The sequence below is a fragment of the Triturus cristatus genome, chromosome 8, assembly GCF_964204655.1.
Source record: "Triturus cristatus chromosome 8, aTriCri1.1, whole genome shotgun sequence".
NCBI lineage: Eukaryota > Metazoa > Chordata > Amphibia > Caudata > Salamandridae > Triturus > Triturus cristatus.
Window position 1 is genome coordinate 601,249,514 of NC_140591.1, and position 22,203 is coordinate 601,271,716.

At 54.2% G+C, this 22,203-nt stretch overlaps 1 protein-coding gene across 15 annotated transcripts in view; it reads right to left on the minus strand.

The window, feature by feature from the left end:
* Window positions 1–22,203, minus strand: part of MYCBP2 (MYC binding protein 2) — a 1,771,217-nt gene that overhangs the window by 40,315 nt on the left and 1,708,699 nt on the right. For all 15 annotated transcript variants that reach the window (XM_085622060.1, XM_085622057.1, XM_085622054.1 and 12 more), the window contains one exon: window positions 4,912–5,019. In XM_085622060.1, the coding sequence (XP_085478186.1) occupies window positions 4,912–5,019 (108 nt within the window). The remainder of the gene's footprint in view (window positions 1–4,911; window positions 5,020–22,203) is intronic.

The following is a 22,203-nucleotide window of genomic DNA, read 5'->3' on the forward strand; positions in this document are numbered from 1 at the left end:
ACACCCCATTGGGGCAGACAGCACCCAAAAACCTCAAGGAACACAAGGGCACTTCGAACCCAGTGAGAAGAGGCAGAGCCAGAGGCAAGGCCCATTGGAAAAAACACATGCACAGAGGCAGAAAAGAGCCTGAAAACACCGTGGCCGCAAGCAGCGGACAAGGCCGGAGGCACCCCCGCAACACACAGCGGAAGAAGAAAAGCACCGTTGCACGAAGCCCCACGGAACAGAGGCAGGGGCGCAAGACATCAAGAGCACCATCGTGGAGTAGAACAAGCAGTCCTGCACTGGCACGCGGCCGCCAACAACAGGCAACACCACAGAACAGCGCAGCCAGGAAAAGGCAGACGCCAATCATAGGCAGAGGCCCGGGAGTACCAGGACACACCCCAAGCGAGGGGCTGGGCCCAAACAGACACACACACTGACTACGAAAAAGTGGAGGAACTGGCAGAAAATAAGAGGGAGACGGAGTACGGCCCAAGCCGGCCAACTGAACACAGAGGCCGAGGAAAGCCAACCCTCTGGAGCAGCCGGCATTGGACCGAGCCAAAACACAGGACAAAAGTCCGGAACCACCAAACACGATGCCGTATACAGCAGACCAGACCGGCCGAGCGGCATGGCGACAAGGAGAAGGACAGACCTAGCGCAAGCCGCTCCAAGACAATCGGCAAGATGATCGCACCTGCGACATACCGTGATGTCGCGGAGTGCAAGGAACCCGAAAGGGTGACCACATCCCCCCAGCACATGACAGAACTATGTAATAGCTACAAATACCCCAAATGGGAACACCTCTTAGGAAAACATTTCCGTAGCAGAGGACAAAACAAAGACTTGCAGAAAATACCCGCAGACGGCTTATGAAGCAGCCAATAAAGAAGAGACAGAAGGTCTAATCTCAGGGCCTACCGGGCTTACCAACAGCCAAAACCACAAGACAACAAAGGTCCGGACCAGCAGCCAACAGCACCAAGGGCCCCACAAAAGGGCCCCCAAGGGACATCAACCAGACAGAACACACAACCTGGGCCACAATGTTACAAGGCCCCAGGAAAACAACATGAGAACACCTCCCAAAACACAGACCGACAGTCAGGTCACTGAGGGGGGGGGGAGGAGGAGGAGGAGGATGAAGCCCCGCAAGAAACCTCTGAATGTCAGAATCCGCAGGGGCGTGGAACATCAGAGCACCATCAAAGGGGAGGTCAACCAGCCGTTCTCCAACGTTCTCAGGGAAAACACTATCCCGTAGCCAGGCATAGCGACGAAGGGCCACCGAAGTAGCCATGGAATGACCAAGCACCTCCGAAACGTCCAGAGCCGAGCGAAGAATAAACAGCGCCAGCTCTCGGCCATCCAACACATGGTGCCGCAGATCAACGCAGGCACCTGCCTGAGAAACGGAACACATAAGGGACTCCGCCGAGTCCCATAAGCAAGAAGTTGCTCTGGCTAACACCCAAAGAGTGTTAAGGGCCCGCAAAGCAGCAGTGGAGGAATCCAACCAGCGGGCCTTCCGCGAAGGGGGAGACAACACCGATGGCAAGGAGGGAAAGGCAGTCTGTAAAAGAGGGCACCTGGTAGAAGGGTGGAGGGAAAGACAGACAGGATCATGTTGAGGAGGACGGTGGCGGTGCACAAGAGGTTGGGGCACCGGCGAGCACCCCCAGGCCCCCAAAAGAGAAGTGTGGAGCGCAGCCTTGAAGGGAAGAAGCAGCTCCCGTCCACCAAAGCCCTGGTGGAGAACCTCCAGCAGATGATCCGTGGGGAAAGGGGCAGCTGGCTCGCCCATGCGCAAGATGCCCGCAGCCGTTGAAACAGCCCAAGCGAAGGCAGCACTCGCCTCCGTAGGGCCCCGCGGCGGGGAAAGCAGTTCCTCCGTGGGCGACAGCTGCAAGCTAAGGCGGCCGTCCCCCAGCCCAACTGAAGGAAAGGCCAAGCTTGAAACGGGGGAGGGTGGACCGATGAATGAGGAACCTGAGTCGCCTCCGGCGAAGACTGCGGGCGCGGTGACGGCGAAGAGCCATCCTTAGAAGACGCCGGGGAAAAAGCCACGATGCGGCGACCCGTCTACGGAGAAGATGAAACAAACAGCTGCCAAACCTCTGGAGAAGAGGGGGCGTCCGAAGACGAATCAACGACCCGATGTCGGACCGGTGTCGTAGAGTCCGCCACCGGTATCAGGTCAATGTCGACCGGCGCCGAAGGGGATGCCGGAAAGACCTCCGCCACATCGCGGGGGACCGGGGCTGGGTCGGAGCCAGGGCGGCTAAGGAACGGCGCTGAAAAGGCGTCGACTCGACCTCCGACGAGGCAGCCGCCTGCGTGGAGGGACAAGGGGGGTCCGGGGACACGCCCAACCCCTAGCCGGCCCCTGCGGCACCACCAGGGCCAGCATCCACCGGCACCTGAGTGGAACCACCTCGGCCTCGGACAAGGTTGCCGCCTGCCCAGAGGGCCGAGAGGGACTCGAGGACACGCCCCGAGCCCCGGCATCCTCCTGCGACACCACAGGGACCCCCGCGGGGGTTTGCGGCGAGGCAGAGGCGCCGTGGTCCGAAGGAGGGAACCTCGAAGGGCCGCACCCCGACGGCACCACATCCTCCAAACCTGGATCCAAACCAGTCGGCGCAGGAGCAGCCGGCGACGCCGCAGGAGTCCCCGCACGCAGCAAGGGATCCGCAGACGTCCCAGGAAGAGAAGGAGAAGAGGGAAGAGCCAAAGAGGCCTGCAAGGCCGCCGCATAGGCCTCCAGTTGGGCTCTGGTCACCCCCGCGCCGGGGAACGGCAGATAAGGTGACGACAGGCGGGTCGCACCACTCGCGGAGAACCCACGCCCCCAACAGGCCAGGGACCGGGCCTCGAGGACAAACTGTGACACTTACCAACAGGTGAGTGACGCCCTTGCGGCCGTGGAGAGAGACGAGGCCGGAGACGGAAGCGGCAGTTCTTGAAGCCCTCTGCAGGGGACGGACGTGGTGACAACGCCGACCTGGACAGGTGGGCCGAAAGGAGTTTCATCTGGCGCTCCTGCCGGGACTTCGGCTTCATTTGCTGACACGCCTCGCAGTCTGTGGAGTCGTGGTGCTCCCCCAAGCACCACAGACAGATGGGGTGAGGATCCGTAGCCGACATCTGGCGCGCGCAAGACGAGCACGTCTGGAAGCCCGAAGGCATTCGCACACTGTATCCAGGAAAACGCTAAGCATAAAAAGAAGGCCTGAAAACAGGCCAGGCAACACGATCCGGGTCTGCGTTGCACGCAGAATAGAAGAAAACTGACGTCAGCGCACCGGGGTGGGGCTTAAGTGACCTCGCTGACATCACGCACCCGGCGTGCAGAGATGCTGGGAAAGAAGGTTTTCCGGGTCCAGTCTGAAGCCTGGGATAATTCTACGTTAAGGAATCTACAGCTAGAAGTCTCTATCAGATGTATAATAATTTTCACCACTATGGAGTTTTTAAGGAGAGAATCCTTAAGATGACAACCATTTCTCTTAAGGGCCCCCTTGTGATCACTGAGTGTGCACAAAAGTAGACCACACTCTGAGAAGGTCAAACAAATCTATACTGAGCTCTGTAGGCTATTGACCAATCTTTAAATCAAGAACATAATAGAAACAAAAATTCATAGTCTAAAACGTAGCAATGTTTTGGAATGAGAAAGGAAGGAAAACCCAGACTGGAAGGTCATATGGCACAAGAGGAGACTGGTTTTGCTCTCGGTGAAATTACTTGTTTTCTTCTTGAGTTTCTACTGAACCATTGTGTATCAGAATATAAAAACATGTTTGCCCAGTGTTTCCAGAATAGCATATGAAATAGTCTGCTCACATATGTATTTCCTTCTTTATCTGCTTCATCTGTGGAGAAGTGTGGCTCAATGGTTAGAGCGGCAGACCCTGATGCAGAGGTCTGGCCCGGGACCAGAGTTCAATTCCCGCCTCGGCGGCTCTTGGATTCAATTTCCCCGGACCTGATAATTCTCGCCTCGGTGCCTATTCTAATCATGGGTCCCACTGTGCAACTCTGGGCAATAGCTTGCTTAATCTCCACAACGGACCTCACAGCGCTAGGATGCCTGGCTTCACCTTGGGGGTGCCCAGGAGTGGACATCTCACAGGAAAACCAGGAAGGGTTCCACAGCGGTATGAATACAGCGCTACGAGACCTCTGGGTAGAAGTGCGCTATACAAGTACAAATACATTTACATTTACATCTGTTCCAAAACAAGTGCGTTTTAGGGAAAAATGCGAACTGTCTCGGGATCTCCCACTTCGAAATGCAAGATCACTGTGCCTCAAGATTGTGTGCGATTTGATTGAGAAAGTGAAATTAACTATTGAAATTTGCCTCAGGCATGCCATGTGGAAATATTTGCAAACACTCAGTTTTGTGCATGTAAAAAGAGGTGCAGAGAAAGATGCACTAGGTATATCATAGGCTCTCTCACTTCTTTCACTTCGGGGCCGCTGACAAAATCAATTACAGTTTGACTATTTTTTACATTCAAGCTACGGAACCAGTACTGTTAACACGTTGAAGATTTTGCCTACCTGGAAGACAGTATTCATAGAAATTATGCAGTGTATCTTAAGGAAAGGCCTTTAAGACGTCACCTCCGATATTAAGCTATAATTTAATTTATAATGGTATGGCACTACTTCATATTGGTTTTACCTATGCTGCATAATCAGATACTCAATTTGAGGCATTGCTTGTAAAATGTGACCTGGGTGTTAATTTATGACTTTTATGCTCATCATTTATAGCATAGGATCACATGTAAGTAAAATGCTAACATGTTACGAATGTCTATCAATAAGGTTGCATAGGTACTCTCTGCTTTTGCATGTAAGACATGTAAACTCTCAGTTAATATCTAGATAAGTTGAATAAAATACCTGAGCCCTGGAAACATCAGAGCACGCCCCACAAATGAGCTCTGTAGGGTCATACTCGTCTCCTTGACCAGCCTCAGCATCACAGCGAGCTTCACCACCAAAGTATGCCTAGAATAAAAATAAAAAGGTATTTTTGCATGCTATACAGAACTACTTATGAATGAACGATGACAGAACTAAACTTACTTATCCTTCAATGTATAAGAAATTCCTTGCCTGGAATGTAAGTTATCTCCATGAATAATTAATTCTGCATATTACTGCCATATTAATATTTTTCCAATTAAAAGACATAAGAATACATATTCAGGTCTTAGCAAAAATAAAAAACAGAGTACGGATTGTACAAGCTAACCTGAATCACATGCTCAAGTTTGAATGAATCTTAAGGCTATGTTAAGTAATTTGTAAAGCGCATGGCTGTCCTGCCAAAGGGACGTCCCAGCGCCGATTGCCAGGAAAGAGGGTGGGAGAGGAAGTTACTGATCCACGAAAAAGCCAGGTCTTCACCGCCCTTTTAAAGGATAGAAGGTTGGGAGTGCTTCTGATGGAAAGAGGTAGAGAATTCTAGAGGGTCGGCACAAGCACCTTGAATGAATGACCTCCTGCTCTGCCTCTATGGAACCGAGGGAAACGTGCCAGATTGAGGTCGGCCGAACGTAGGACACACGTCGGGATGGAGGGACGGCAAAGAGCGCTCAGAATCGTTGGGCCTGAGCCTGCAAGAATTGTGTGTGCAAAGCAAAGTGCTTTAAAACAGATTCTTTGCTCCATAGGCAGCCAGTGAAGGCGACACAAAAGGCTGGAGACGGAGCTGTGCCTAGGTAGGTCAAACAGTGTGTGGACTGCATCAGTCGTAGTGCGCTGCAGCCTTTTAATCACAGACTCATTGGAGCCAAGCAGCAGACCGTTGCAATAGTCCAGCCTAGCCAGAACAGTAGCTTGCAGTAACTTGAGCAATCATCTGGTGGGTGTGAGGGCAAAAAAAAAAACACTATGGGTTTAAGGACGTGCAGAGATCCAAAACAGGTCCGTACAACAGACTTGGTGTGGTCCTTGAAAGAAAGGGCGCTATCAACCCAAATGCCTAGATGGGGTGTGCCAAGCTTCAGAGCCCACCAGTTGCTGCCCCAAATATGTGAGTCTCTACCTAGTAGGAGGATCTCAGAATTAGTGGAGTTCAGCTGGAGGCAATTAGCCTCCATACAGGCTGAGATGGCAGTCAAGTCCTCCTGAAATTTAGCAGCTTCCAGGCTAGTGTCCTTGGTAAAGGAAAGTATTAGCTGCGTGCCATCTGCATATGACACTAGAGAGATGTTGCGGGCTTTGGCCAGCAAAGCCAGTGGCCGAATGTAAACATTGAACAGGGTCGGGCTTAGTGCCGATCTCTGGGGGACGCCGCAGTATAGGTAATGTGTCTGAGAGTAGTGGGGGGGGGATTAACGGGGGGAAATGACTTGAAAGGACCTGTTGGTCAAAAACGATGTAAACCAGGTGAGGGCTTTGCCGGTGATGCCAATCTCCCGCAGGCGGAAAAGCAGGATGTTATGGTAGACTGTGTCGAAGGTGGCACTGAGATCAAGCAAGATCAGTGCCAATGTACTGCCCTCATCCAGGGATTCTCCGAGTTGCTCAGTAAATGCTAATAGAGCTGACTGGGTGCTATGACGCAGCCTAAAGCCAATTTGAGAGGGATCTTGTATGGAGCAAGACTCCAGATACGGAGTGGAGTTGACATGGGATTTCGTGATTTTAGCTAAGAAAGGAAGCAAAGAGATCGGACGGTAATTCTTCGGTCTTGAAGCATCTAACGACGGCTTTTTCAATAGTGGAATGACTTTTGCATGTTTCCAGGATGGCGGGGACTCTGCCGACGATAAGGAGAGATTGATGAGTTCCAGACAACTAGGCAGGAGGCAGTCTTTGAACTTAAGGAAGTGTTCCGGTTTAAGGGAGTCATCTGGAGACCCAGATTTTATCTTAGTAAACAAGGCCTGAAGGCCTTCAACGGTGATTAATGGGAGGGCAGGGAGGGAGTGGATCTCAGTGCCAGTAGGTCTCCTTCCAAGGGGTCGAGAGCGTCACTCTTAGAACAGAAGCTGTCATAGATGCCCTCCACCTTGTTGATAAAATAGGTGGCCAATACCTCACATTGGGCATTGGATGTTATGGTGTTTTCGGGTGACAGAGGGGATTTCACCATATCCTTTAGCAAAGAGATAATCGTTTTAGGCGGGTTATTGCTGTTATTAATTTTATTGGCAAAGTAGGTGGCGCTGGGTTTCCGTATCAGTTTATGATAGGCTTTAATGGCCGTTTTATATTCAAGTTTAGCAGAGGGACTATATGAGCGTCTCCAAGTGTGTTCTAACACTTTGCAGGTCTTCCTAGCTGCTGTGAGTAAAAAATCAAACCAGACATTGGACAGAGCTTTCTTGGGATGAGTCCATATGTCCACGACACATTTGTCTAGAGCCTGATTGACCCACTCCCTGAAACTGTCATTCCCTGTCTCGATGTTGGTAGCCAACGGTGGCTGTATGAAGCAGAGTGTGTATCGGAAGGTAGAGTGATCTAAGTTATGCCAGGGGAGTTTATATATAGGATTGAGAAGGGACTGGGGTTTGGAGCCTGCTGAATGTATCGAGCAAAGGACAAGATAGTGGTCGGTCCATGTCATGGGTAACGGGTGGCGGGACCTCAAGGAGCAAAATATTGGAAAAAACAGGGTCAAGGAGGTGGCCAGCCTCGTGTGTAGGCCCTGGAAGTAGTTGAGATAGTTGGCAGGCTGCCATATCACCTAAGAAGTTGTGAATGTCAGGGTCATTATGGGACTCTAGGTGGAAATTCAAATCTCCAATAATGGTGAAGTTGGCTGATTTAAGCGCTACAGCGTTGGCAGCATTGGCTACTGCTTCTCTGAAAGGTTTAGACGGCCCTGCGGGACGGTAAATAAGTAACCCAGAGAACATGAAATTATCAGAGACATTTTAAAAATCGTGCTTTCGGAGTCCTGGATGGTTTCCTGGATACAGCTGTATAAATAGCTTTATAAATCACTGCAATACCCCCGCCTCTCCCTGTCCCTCTATTCACGTTTCTCATGGCATAACCTGGAGGCATAGCCAGGGCGGGCATGGTGATGGAGTCTTAAGAGAGCCAGGTCTCAGTCAGGAGTAAAATATCAAGAGACTGTTCGGATAGCAAGTCAAATACTTCTGCATGATGCTTGACTAATGAGCGGCAGTTTAAACTGACAATTTTGTATTTGTATTTCTTCCTGCATGGCGGGGCGCTAGAACAGTGGTAAAACTGGCGGTTACAGTGGCTGTAGTGTAAGGAGCCAGCGATGGGAGACCAAGTATAGTTTCCACACAGGGGTGCGCTCCTTTGCGCTTCAAGCAGGGCCTCGCGCGAGTAGACAAGCCTGTGGGGAGTCAAATGGGCATTGTGCCTGGCTCTTGGTGATGTGCAGACAGGCTTGCCTTTGGCGGGCCAGCGGTGTGTCTGCGCTGCAGCATGCGTGAAGTACCTGGGGGGCACAACTGGCTCCTCCCAGGCATGCCTCTGATTGGAAGAAACAAGCCTATCAGAGCATGGCACCACTGTACATACAAACAATCCCCAAAAGGTTAGAAAATGGTTTTAAAAGTTACTCATAAACGAGTAAAATCAGCACACAGCACAAATAGATGTACAATAAAGGGGAATCGTCCTCAGCGAGCCTAGGCCGAGCAGTTTCTCTCCGTAATACACTCTCTCCCCCAACAGCGCGTCCGCGCTGCGGCGTGCATGAAGTACCTGAGGGGCACAACTGGTTCCTCCCAGGCACGCCTCCGATTGAAAGAAACGAGCCAATCAGAGTGCGGCACCGCCGTACGTACAAACAATCCCCAAAAGGTTAGAAAATAGTTAAATACAATACGACGGTTAACTGCTTTCAATTGTCTTAGGCGTAGTCGCAGCTCCTGCAGGTAAGCATGGTGGGGCGGGCGGGGGGGGGGTCTCGACAGAATAGGCTTTATTTATTTAATTTTCTCTATTCGGTCATCTGTCAACATCCCCCCCCCGCCCAACTGTGCTTGCCTGCAGAAGCCACGACTGCATAGGCGGGATTTTATTGCCACCTCACTCGGGTGCATCAGACCCGCCTCCCAATTGACATCCTCTAGGTCTCCCACCACCAGACCGCACCCCTCCCTCAATTTGAGCAACCTATCTGGCATATGGTTAAGAGTTTTATATGTAGCAGATATGGCTTTGGAAGTCAACTCCTCTTGTAGGAGTCACCCCTTGAGTGGGGAGGACTCAGGTAGATTCTGCGGCGCCATGTTCTCTGACTTCCGAGCATGGCGCAACTGGGCATATTTCAGAAATTGGTTGGAGTGCACGGAATAGGTCTGTCGGAGTAATGCGAACAGTACCAACGAACAAGTTACTTACCTTCGGTAACGATGTATCTGTAAGAAACATTAGTTATTTAGATTCCTCACCTTAGAATATCCCCAGGTGTCAGGCTGGATCCAGAAAGATTTTTCGTCAGCAATACCCCTTGCGCGTCGCTAGGCGTCGTCTGCGGTTCCGCGTCCGTCGTCGGCGTCGTGCGCCGGAATGACGTCGGAGTTCTTAAACGCCGCCCTCGCGCGCTGACGCCAGTTCTTGTACATAGCTTTCCGCGCCAGGAACGCAGAGCCATGCAAGAGACCGACACTGGTGCCAAAAAATCTAGGGCCCTGAAAAGGATAGCCTTAACCCTAGATGTCGGTTCGCAGAACGGGGAGGATGGGTGGGTCGGTGAGGAATCTAACTAACTAATGTTTCTTACAGATACATCGTTACCGAAGGTAAGTAACTTGTTCATCTAAAAGAAACACGTTAGTTAGATTCCTCACCTTAGAATAGATACCCCAGCAATACCATCCCCGGTGGTGGGTCTGCGAACAAAGATCACACCAGAAAGTCCTGGAGAACAGAACGGCCAAAGAAGCCGTCTCTCCGGACTTGGCTGTCCAGGCAATAATGCTTGGCAAACGTGTGCAGCGAGGCCCACGTTGCTGCCTGACAGATGTCCTGCAAGAGGACTCCCCGCCCCAGGGCAGTCGTCGCCGCCGTGGCCCGAGTGGAATGGTCCCTCAGCCCAACAGGAGGTTCCTTTATAGCTAAGGAGTAACAAGCTTTGATGCACAAAACGACTCACCGAGAGATGGTTCGCTTGTGCTCGCCCGCCCCCTCTTAGCGCCCACGTAGCCAACGAAGAGTTGGTCGTCCACCCGGAATTGTTTTGTGCGGTCCAGATAGAAGGAGAGCGCACGTTTTGGGTCCAGACGGTGGAGCCGCTCTTCCTCTTTTGAGGGAGGCGGAAAGAAGGTGGGCAGCGTAACAGACTGCCCGATGTGAAAGGCAGTCGCAATCTTAGGAAGGGAGGAAGGAGGGGCGAGTGCGGAGCACAACCTTGTCCGGATGAATAGAAAGGAAGAACAAGTTACTAACCTTCGGTAACGATGTATCTGTAAGAAACATTAGTTAGTTAGATTCCTCACCTTAGAATATCCCCAGGCGTCAGACTGGATCCGGAAGATTTTTCGTCAGCAATACCCCTTGCGTGTCGCTAGGCGTCGTCTGCGGCTCCGCGTCCGTCGTCGGCGTCGTGCGCCGGGATGACGTCGTCGGAGTACTTAGACGCCGCCCTCGCGCGCTGACGTCAGTTCTTGTACATAGCCTTCCGGGCCAGGAACGCAGAGCCATGCAAAGACCGACACTGGTGCCAAAAATAAAATCTAGGGGCCTGAAAGGACAACCTTAACCCTAGATGTCAGTTCGCAGAACGGGGAGGATGGGTGGGTCGGTGAGGAATCTAACTAACTAATGTTTCTTACAGATACATCGTTACCGAAGGTTAGTAACTTGTTCATCTGAAAGAAACACGTTAGTTAGATTCCTCACCTTAGAATAGATACCCAAGCAATACCATCCCCGGTGGTGGGTCTGCGAACCAAGATCACACCAGAAAGTCCTGGAGGACAGAACGGCCAAAGAAGCCATCCCTCCGGACTTGGCTGTCAAGGCAGTAATGCCTGGCAAACGTGTGTAGCGAAGCCCACGTCGCCGCCTGACAGATGTCCTGCAAAGGGACTCCCCGTCCCAAGGCAGTAGTAGCCGCCGTGGCCCGAGTAGAATGGGCGCGCAGCCCAACAGGAGGGTCCTTTTTAGCAAAGGAATAGCAGATTTTTATACACAAAACGACCCACCGAGAGATGGTTCGTTTGTGCACAGCTTTCCCCTTCTTAGCGCCCACGTACCCAACAAAAAGCTGGTCGTCCACCCGGAACTGTTTTGTGCGGTCCAGATAAAAGGAGCGCGCACGTTTTGGGTCCAGACGGTGGAGCCTCTCTTCCTCTTTGGAAGGATGCGGAGGCGGAAAGAAGGTGGGCAAGGTGACAGACTGCCCAAGGTGAAATGGAGTCACCACTTTAGGAAGAAAGGAGGGACGAGGCCGAAGGACAACCTTGTCCGGATGAACAGATAGAAAAGGAGGCTTTGAAGATAAAGCCTGGAGCTCACTCACCCGTCTAGCCGAGGTGATGGCTACCAGAAAAGCAGTCTTTAGAGTTAGAAGACGAAGAGGGCAATTGTGAAGAGGCTCGAAGGGAGCGCACATCAGGAATGTCAAAACCAGATTCAAGTCCCACTGAGGCATTACAAAAGGGACAGGAGGGAACGTGTGTGTAATGCCTTTGAGAAAGCGTGTAACCACAGGGGACTTGAAAAGAGAAGGCTGATCAGGAAGCCGCAAGAAGGCGGAGATGGCAGCAAGATAACCTTTCAGGGTGCCCAGGGCAGAGCCCTGCCGGGCCAGAGAAAGAAGGAAGAGGAGAACCTCAGAAAGAGGGGCGGAAAGGGGATCCACAGCCTTTGCTGTGCACCATGCCACAAATTTGTTCCACCGGCAGGCGTATACCGACTGTGTGGAGGGACGCCTGGCTGCCAGAATGATATCACAGACTTCAGGAGGCAAGTCAAATGGCATCAACTGTCGCCGCTCAATCTCCACGCATAAAGGTGGAGACTGGACAGGTTCGGGTGGAGGACCGTCCCCTGCTGCTGCCACAGAAGGTCCTCCTGAAGAGGCAGTCGTATCGGGGATCGATTGACAGACTGAGTAGCTCGGGATACCAGTACCTTCGTGCCCAATCCGGAGCCACCAAGATGACTTGGGCCCGGTCGCGCTTGATCTTCTTCAGCACTCTGGGCAGAAGTGGTATAGGCGGAAAGGTGTACAACAGACCAAAACTCCACTCGCGACGAAAAGCGTCCCAGAGCGAGTGCCGCCTTGGAAACTCCAACGCGCAGAACTGCTGACATTGCGCGTTCTCTTCGGTGGCGAATAGATCTAACCAAGGCTCTCCCCACTGCCGAAAGAGACATTGCGCCACGTCCGAGTTGAGACGCCATTCGTGATCCATCATGCATCGGCGGCTGAGTTCGTCTGCTCTGGCGTTCAGAGAGCCCGCCAGATGTTGAACCACCAGGGTGATACCCTGATGTTCCAGCCATGTCCAGAGGGGCAGAGCCTCCTGACAAAGGGTCCACGATCCCACCCCGGTCTGTTTGTTGCAATACCACATGGCGGTGGTGTTGTCCGTGAACACCTGCACCACACTTCCCCAGACAACGGGAAGGAATGCCTTCAGTGCAAGCCGGATCGCTCTCAGCTCCAAAAGGTTGATATGGAGCGAGACTCCGCCGGAGACCAGAGTCCTCTGATCTCCGCCTCCCCCATGTGGCCCCCCCCATCCCAGGAGGGACGCATCCGTTACCACTACGTGCTCCGGGTGGGGTAGGGATCTGCCGCTGACCCAATAGCGGTTCGTGAGCCACCACTGCAACTGTTTTGCAGTGCCCTCCGAGATCAAGACATGGTCGGACAGGTTGCCCCGATGCTGGGCCCACTGAAACTTCAGGTCCCACTGCAGAGCCCGCATTCGCCACCTGGCGTGATGCACTAACCGGATGCAGGAGGCCATCAGACCCAGAAGCCGCAGCACCAACCTAACCGCAACCCGGGATAGAGGCTGAAAGATGGGAATCAGAGCCTGAATATCCTGGACCCGCTGCTCCGGAGGATAAGCCCGGAACTGCGCCGAGTCCAGAACCGCTCCGATGAAGGGGAGCTTCTGGGAGGGACTTAGATGCGACTTCAGCACATTGACGGAGAACCCCAGCAAATGCAGGAGGTCGGCCGTAGTCTGGAGGTGGGAGACTACTTGCTGGTGCGAACCCGCCTTCAACAGCCAGTCGTTGAGATAGGGGAAGACTGGAACCCCTGATCTGCGCAGATGAGCTGCGACCACCGCCATCACTTTCGTGAACACCCGAGGGGCACTGGTGAGGCCGAAGGGGAGCACCGTGAACTGGAAATGCTCCTGACCCACCGTGAACCGCAGGTAACGCCGGTGGGCCGGCAGGACCGGGATGTGGAAATAAGCGTCCTGCAAGTCCAACGCTACCATCCAGTCTCCAGGGTCTAGGGCAGCCAGAACCTGTGCTAAGGTGAGCATCTTGAACCTCTCCTTCCGGAGGAAGGCGTTGACGCTCCTGAGGTCCAAGATCGGGCGTAGGCCCCCTTTTCCCTTCTTGGGAACCAGAAAGTAGTGGGAATAGCAACCACGACCTACTTCTGGACCAGGAACGCGCTTGACGGCCCCTTTGGCCAAGAGGGCCGCAACTTCCTTCCGCAGAAGATTCAAGTGATCCCCCGACATACGGTGGTACTGCGGTGGCATGGCTGGAGGGGTCGTCTCGAAGGGGAGGGAGTAGCCCCTTCGGACGATTTGCAGCACCCACCTGTCCGACCTGATGGAACGCCAGTGGAGCAGGTGATGGCGAACTCTGCCGCCCACTGGCGTGGAATGGGCCTGAAAGCTCGGACTAGGAGGGCTTTGAGGCGGATGCTGCCGGGGTGGATGTGGACTGACCGGCACGTTCTCCCCCGGTACCGCCTCGGCGGAATCCACGTCCACGTTGATTCAGCGGGCGGTGGCTAGGCGGAAGTGAGGGGGCGCCCCTTCCTTGGCCACGAAAGGGGCGAAAGGCGGAAGTTTGCGGTCGCGGGGCCGAGAGGCCCAAGGACTTGGCCGTAGCCCGGGAGTTCTTGAAGCGCGCCAGCGCACTATCCGCCTTCTCGTCAAAAAGGCGAGTGCCATCAAAGGGCATATCCATGAGGGTACTCTGGACATCCCCAGAGAAAGACGTGGACCGCAGCAAGGCGTGGCGACGGAGCGCCACCGTGGTTGACATCGCCCTACCCAGCGAGTCCGTAGTGTCTAGTCCACATCGTATAGCAAGTCGTGCTGCATCTCGCCCGTCGGCGAGAGCCTGGGCGAGCCGTGTCCGGGCCTCCTCCAGACACAGGGGCAGCACGTCCTCCACCGTATCCCACAAAGAGTGGGAATAACGGTCCAAGAGGCAAGCGGTATTCAAACTAAGGGAAGAGAACAGCTTTTTTCCGAACTGTTCCAGCCTCTTGGATTCCCGATCCGGAGGAGCGGATGGGAAGGAGGATTGGGAAGTAGAGGCCTGGATAACCCGACTCTCGGGCGTGGGGTGTTGAGACATAAAACTGGGGTCGCCCGGGGCAGGGCGGTGGCGCCGGGCCACGTTCTGATCCACAGGAGGTACTGTGGAGGGCTTGGACCAGGTGCCCTGCAGAACGTCCACTAGTGCCTCATTGAACTGCAGCAGAGGCTCCGAGGAGCTTGCTGACTGTTGAATCACTTCAGTGAGGAGGTTAGTCCTCACGGCCACAGCAGGCAACTCCAGCCCAAGGGCGTCGGCCGCCTTGCGCAGCACCACTGAAAAAGCTGCACCTTCCTCCGAGGCCACAGTCGGAGGAGAGATGAAACCAGTGTCTGGGGAGGTGTCCAGACCACTGGCATCCCCCAGTTCGTCTGCCCAGTCCTGTGATAAATGGGCCTGCCTGCCCAAAGGGTCCTCAGACCCCTCCCAGTTGCCCCGTCATCCGATTCCTGATAAACAGGGGGAATAACCGGAGCCGGGCGGTAGATTAAATGTTCATCCATCGGCGTCGGACGGCGCCGGGCCCGGAACGGGGCTGAACCGGGGAACGGCGTCGTCCGGAGACGACGCTGGAGGTGGAATCGGTGTCGGCGCCGGCGGAGGAGGCGTCGTGAGGTCGACCAGCGCCGGCAGAGATCTAGGCCTGGATCCCTCGGGGACCTGCGGCGTCGGGACCGAAGTCGCCGACGGTGCCGGGGCCGGAGCCACCGGCTCGCGAGGTGGCCCAGTCGAGCCCGCGGGGCCCGAAGGCGCGCCGGCAGGCGTCGACGGTGGAGCCAGGCCCCTCATGGCCGAGAGGAAGGCACTGATCTCGGCCGGAGTCGCGTCAGTCCCAGGGACCGGCGGATATGGGGCCGGACGCGGCTCCTGCGGCTCCGACGGAGCCGCGGGGGTGGGACCACCCTGACCCTCGACCGAGTCGCGCGACCGGCGAGGGGAGTCCGAAGAGCGGTGTCACCTCTTGGACTTCTTTGAGTGCTTCGACTTACCCGAAGACTTCGAACCCGACTAGCGGTAATGGTGGCTGTGGCTCCGCGACCAGTCCTTCGACCTCCTCCTGGACCGGGACCTTGAACGGCGCGGAGACGAGTGTCGAAGCCTACACCGCCAAAGACCGACACCGTCTACCAAAATGGAGAACGTCGAGAAGAATACACACACAGTAGTGCCACCTAAAGAAGCACCTGCGCCATAATGGCAGTAAGAACTCACACCCAGAAAAACATCAGGGGTGGAGCACAGATCCAGAGGCAGAAAAGCATAGACCAGAGCCACTTCTTGAGAACTAGGAATATGCACAGGACAGGAAGGGACAAACCGGACTCCGTGTCCTGCAAGAAGCACAAGTTACTTACTTGTGCAACGATGTATCTGTAAGAGACATTAGTTAGTGATAGATTCCTTACCTTAGAATATCCCCAGGCGTCAGACTGGATCCGGAAAGTTTTTCATCAGCAGTACCCCTGCGCATCGGTAGGCGTCGTCGTGCGGCTTCGCTACGTCGCTGGCGTCGTAGCCGCCGAGATGACGTCGTCAGAGCTACTTAGACGCGCCCATGCGCGCTGACGTCAGTTCTGTACACGACTTTTCCGCGCCAGGAACACAGAGCCATGCCAGAGACCGACTATTGGTGCAATAGAACTAGGGCCCTGAAAGAGGTGACTGGAACCCTAGAAATCAGTTCGCAGAACGGGAGGATGGGGGGGCGGTAATGAATCTATCACTAATGTATGTGTCTTACAGATATATCTTTACACAAGTAAGTAACTTGTGCATCTGAAAGAGACATGTTAGTGATAGATTCCTTACCTTAGAATACAGACCCAAGCAATACCAACCCCGGTAGGCCTGCGAAGTGAGATTACACCAGAAAGTCACGGAGAACCGAAGGGCCAAAGAAGCCATCTCTCCGGATTGGACTGTCAAGGCAATAGTGCTTAGTGAAAGTATGCCGCGAGGCCCAAGTGGCTGCCTGACAGATGTCCTGCAGGTGGACACTGCGTCCCAATGCAGTAGTAGCGGCCGTCGCCCTGGTAGAATGTGCGCGTAGCTATACGGAGGTTCCTTTTTAGCCAGAGAGTAACAGGCGTTAAAACACAGGACAACCCAGTGGGAGATAGTCCGTTTGTGCACAGCCCGGCCTTTCGTGGCGCCCACGTAGCCAACAGAGAGCTGGTCATCCACCCTGAACGGTTGTGTGCGGCTGAGGTAGAATGAAAGCGCACGTTTTGGGTCCAGATGATGGAGCCTCTATTCCTCTCTGTAAGGGTGTGGAGGCAGAAAGAAAGCGGGCAGAGTGACAGTTAGCCCCAGATGAAAGGCAGTGACTCCTTTTGGTAGTAAGGAAGGACGTGGCCGAAGCACAACCTTGTCCGGATGAACCGCCAGAAAAGGAGGTTTGCATGAAAGAGCCTGGAGTTCACTCACGCGCCTAGCGGAGGTGATAGCCACCAGGAAGACAGTTGTCAAAGTCAATAACCATAAAGGACAGTTATGAAGAGGCTCAAAGGGAGCACACATTAAGTGTGTGAGAACCAGGTGCAAGTCCCAGTGAGGCATCACAAAAGGAATAGGAGGAATCTGTGGACAACAGCCTGAAAAAGGCTGAAAGAGCAGAGAGGTAGCCCTTAACAGTGCCCAGAGCAGAGTCCTGCTAGGCCAAAGAGAGAAGGAACAATAGGACCTCAGAAAGAGGGGCAGTCCACAGTTTTGGCTGTGCACCATGCCACAAATTTGTTCCAGTGGCATGCATATACAGTTTAGGTGAGGGATGTGAGAAGTTGGCCTGATATGTAGTGCTCACTATTCTAGTGATCACTGTGTATCATTCCAAACGACCCTTATTGATGATTGGTTGTAAGTCAACCTTTTAGACCAGCTATCCTAGTAGCGTGGATACGAGAAGTCTTTAGGCTAAACTCTAGAGGGCGTGTTAAGCCAGCTGTTTACCATCACATATACCCCTTGAACGTCAAGTGAAAGGACACCACACAAGTTGTTATGAAAATAAAGGATATTTATTTATAACAAGACTACCCTGGCTCTTTATGAGTCAGGGAGCTAAGCACACTACAAAACTCTTAGAAAATACCTCAGTTGCACAATTTACACAAATGCCCGAAGGGCACGAGAAACCATCTACGCTAACAGTGAAATGCGAGTGGTTAGAGTCTGGAGTTACTGATTCCGGAGTGATCCGATCAGTGGGACTAAACGAAAAAGGAACTGGACACTTGTAGAGCGAACCTGCGATGGAGCACCGAAATGCTCGAGTTACCTAGCCCAGGGGCTGCGGCTGCGTGAGGTTCGGCAAGATGTCGGGAATCCTCGTTGTAGTCTCAGGAGCCTGAAAGAAGAAGTTGCTGGCAGGCGACCAGTGTCGATGTTTCAGCGAGATCCAAGCCTGGATCGGTGTTGAAGGAAACCTGAAAGCAGAGGGGACTCAGTTCTCAACCGCTAGCCAGCGATCGTGTGGGTACCAGGAAGGTACCGGCTGAAGTCACCTCGACCAGGTGAGTGGATGACGTCGGACTCGGCTGTTCCTCGGACCAGGAGGCGCGGCGGCGACCAGGATGGAGGGCGAGCTGTCCCACGAAGTTGTCTGCTGTCGATGATGCTGGGCCCGGGAGTGGGGCAGCAGGTCTTGGCAGTGGCAAACCCACGCGGGGGAGTCAAGATGGCGTCTGGAGTGGACCAGGAGGGTCCGAGGTACTCCTCTGTTGAAGGGGAGCAAGGGCCAGTTTGGAGCAACCAGACCAGTGATGAAAACAAACTATCGTGGTGCTTCGTGAAGAGGGCCACAAGCCGGTCGGCGAGTGGTCTGACAACGCGGTGAACAGCAAGGAGCAGAAGGGCCCCCACGCAGATCTCGTGGATGCTGGGGAGGCGGACTTCGGTGCTGGAGCCGCTCAGGGTTAGGGCTTCTCAAACCCTAGGTACACTCACTCGAGGGTCCCTCGGTGGGCGGGTTAGTTAAGCGTCGTGCAGGTTCTGAAGATGGCCGGTCCCGCAGGTCTCGTCACACCTACGAATCTCAGCTGGGCTGATGATGTAGGTAGAGGTCAGAGATGGCAGGGAACCCGGGTCTCGTCGAGCTGGGCAGTCTTGATCCGTGGGAGAGACGTACAGCAAACCGCAAGCGCTTAGTTGGTGCAGGGTGGCTACTCCTTAGCCACAAGGGAGAGTCTTCAGAAAAGTCAAGAGTTCCTTTCGTGGAAAGTAGTTCAAGATTCAGAATTATCCAATTTGGGAAGGGGACCCGCTCCCACCTTTATTCTAGGAAAAAGGGGCTGGCCCGTGACTAGGTCCTACCTATGGGTGGGACCAGGAGGGGGGTGGTTACACCCCTATCCTTTGTCCGGCTTCGCCCCAGCTCAGGGGCTGGTGTGCCCCCGAAACTGCTTTGAGCCGGGCTATGCACAGTGAGCACCGGGGTGCCACTTGCAATCACCTTCCTTTCAGCCCTGCCTACCTGGGATACACAAACCCTGTCTGGGATGGTGCCAACACCGCCCTCGACAGGAAACCCTTTGTCCAAGCTCCCCTCGCTGGAAGGTCTCCCAGCAGCAGGAGGTCAGACTTGTGTCTGGTGGCAGCATCCATTTTGTGATGCTGAGGCTTGAGTCAACTGTAACCGGGGTTCAAGGTTACTTCCATGTCGTGTCCCTCTAGAAGGGTGGAATGCTAACCCCGTCGCCAGAACTGGCGAGGGGTTCGTATTCCAATTCGTATGACACCTTACTCGACATGTTTGGGTGATGCGATGCCAAAGTTAGCAAATAACCGCGAGGATTATAATGCACTTTAAGGTAGTTGGCCCGCGTCACCATGGAACGGCTATTTAGGATTTGGTTCCGCAAGCCGTCGACGGGCTCAGCTCGCGCCAGAGCACCATCTCACATGATTCCCAGCACTCTGCCTTCAGGATTGTTAAGGCCTGCCATAGGAGTGACTGACAGGAATCCATGCGTCCATTTTAGGGTTAGGTATAGGAATACTACACCTATAGCAACGGGTGATTACACCACCTTGCCCCAGCTGTCGTGCAGCCAGTTGTGTCAGATTTGGGCGGCCATCCAGGGGTGGCATAATACATGCTGCAGCCCCTGGTAGGCCCTGGGTACACCGATGCCCTGGATACCTGTGGTATGCTGAGACAGGGACTGACAAGGCGGCCCAGTTCCAATTAGTGGATGCACCTAATGTACATCTGTGTTAATTTCGAGAGAGAACAGCTAGGCTGTGGGTCTGATTGGCAGGCCCACAGCCAGGGAAAGTCGTAAACCAATGAAGCAAAAGCAAAAGCAAAAAATCTGGGTGATCATAGGATTGCAGACCCTACTCTCCTACAAGGGACACCTGGCTGCCAGAATCACATTACAAACTTCAGGAGGCAAGTCAAATGGAATCAACTGTCTCCACTCAATCTCCACGCAAGCAGGTGGAGGCTGGACAGATTCGGGTGGAGGACCGTCCCCTGTTGCTGGGTCAGAAGATCCTCCCGAAGATGCAGTCAGATCGGAGGATCCACGCTCATACTGAGTAGCTCGGGATACCAAACTCTTCGAGCCCAGTCCGGTGCCACAAGAAGAACTTGGGCCCGGTTGCGTCTGATCTTCAGCACTCTGGGTAGAAGTGGAATAGGCGGAAAGGCGTACAACAGACCGCCACTCCACTCATGACGAAAAGCGTCTCCGAGCGAGTGCCGCCTTGGAAACTCCAAGGCGCAGAGCTGCTGACAGTGTGCTTTCTGTTTGGTGGCGAATAGATCTAATCAAGGTACTCCCCATTGCTGAAAGAGACCTTGTGCCACCTGTGAGTGAAGATGCCATTCGTTATCTATGATGCACTGGCGGTTGAGTTCGTCCGCTCTGGCGTGCACAGAACCTGCCAAGCGTTGAACCACTAGTAGAATGCCCTGGCAGTCCAGCCACGTCCGGATGTGCAGAGCCTTCTGCCATAGGGTCCACGACCCCACCTCGCCTCGCTAGTTGCAGTACCACATGGCGGTGGTTTTGTCCGAGAACCCCTGCACCACTGTCCTCTTGACAGAGGGAAGGAATGGTTCGAGTGCAAGCAGAAGCTCCAACTGATTGATATGGAGCTCAGACTCCGCCGGAGACCATAGACCTCTGATCTCCGCCTCCTCCATATGGCCGCCCCATCCCCGGAGGGACACATCTATTACCACTGTGTGCTCCGGTTGGGGAAGGAAGAGGGATCTGCCGCTGACCCACCTCATAGGCCGAATTACCCGGACGCGCTGTTCGCGAAGATAAACCCGAAATCGCGCCGTGTCCAGAACTGCCCTGATGAAGAGGAGCATCTGAGAGGGAGCCAGATGCGACTTCGGCATGTGGATGGAGAACCCCAGCAAATGCAGGAGGTTGCCCGTAGATGAGAAGTGTGAGACGACTGCTCGGGCGAGCCCGTCGTCAACAGCCAGTAGTCGAGATAGGGGAAGACTGAAACCCCTGATATGCGCAGATGAGCTGCGACCACTGCCATCACTTCTGCGAACACCCGAGGGGCGCGGGTAAGGCCAAAAGGGAGTACGGTGGACTGAAAGCGGGAGCATTTAGAACTTTTTCGTCCAAAGGAAGTAAGTGACGTACCGGAGGCCTAAAAGAGGACGCAGGCCATTGTCCTTGCTTGGAATCAAGAAGTAGTAGGAATAACAACCACGACTTACTATTGGCGTCGTAACACGCTCGATGGCCCCCTCCGGCCAAGAGGGCCGGAACGCCCTGCTGGAGAAGCGCCAAGTGATACACTGACATGCGGTGGTACGGAGGGGTCACGGTCGGAGGGGCATTCCGGAATGGGAGGGAGTAGCCCCTTTGGACTATCTGCAAAACCCCACTGTCCGAAGTTATGGTGCACCATTCGGGGAGGCGATGGCGAATCGTGCCGCCCACGGGCATTCGGTGGGCCCGAAAACCCCAGACTAGGAAGGTTTGAAGGCCGTGGTGGCAGGGGCGGCAGCGGACTCACCCAGCCGCTGGCCCTGTGAACCACGTCTGTGGGTCCCCTTTCAGCGGCTGTGCCGAGAGTGCTGCTGCGCAGGCCTGCGGCCTTGAAAGGAACGTGTTTTGGGTGCCCCGGCCCTGCCAGGAAAGGAACGAAAGGCAGACCCCGAGGGAGTGCGTGCGGCGGAAAGGCTCAAGGACTGGGTCGTTGCTAGGGAGCCCTCAAAACGTTCCGACGTGCCATCCGGGTTGTCACCAAAGAGGCGCGTGCCATCAAAGGGCATGTCCAACAAGGCATTCTGGACATCCCCGAAAAACCAGGGGGAACGGTGAAGCGCCACAGTTGTGGATATTGCCCTGCCGAAGGAGTCGTCTGTATCAAGGCCACCATGTATAGTAAAAGGTGCCACATCTCTCCCCTCGGTATAGCTTGGGAGAGTACCGTGCGAGCATCCGTCGCCACTGTGTCCCACACAGAGTGGGAATAGCGGGCCAAAAGGCATGCAGTATGCACTGTCCGCAGTCCCGAAGTGTCAGAGGTAAAACCTTGTTCCCAGGCCGCTAAACCTCTTTTTTTCTTTCTTTTAGGTACCCTATCTGGAGGTGCGGAAGGGAATGCGCTGGGAGAAGCAGAGGTCTGGACAACCAGACTCTCCGGCGTCGGGTGTTATGAGGAAACTGGGGTCGCCCGGGACCGGGCGATGCCGTTGTGCCACACTCCTATCCACAAGACTACCTGTGGGAGGCG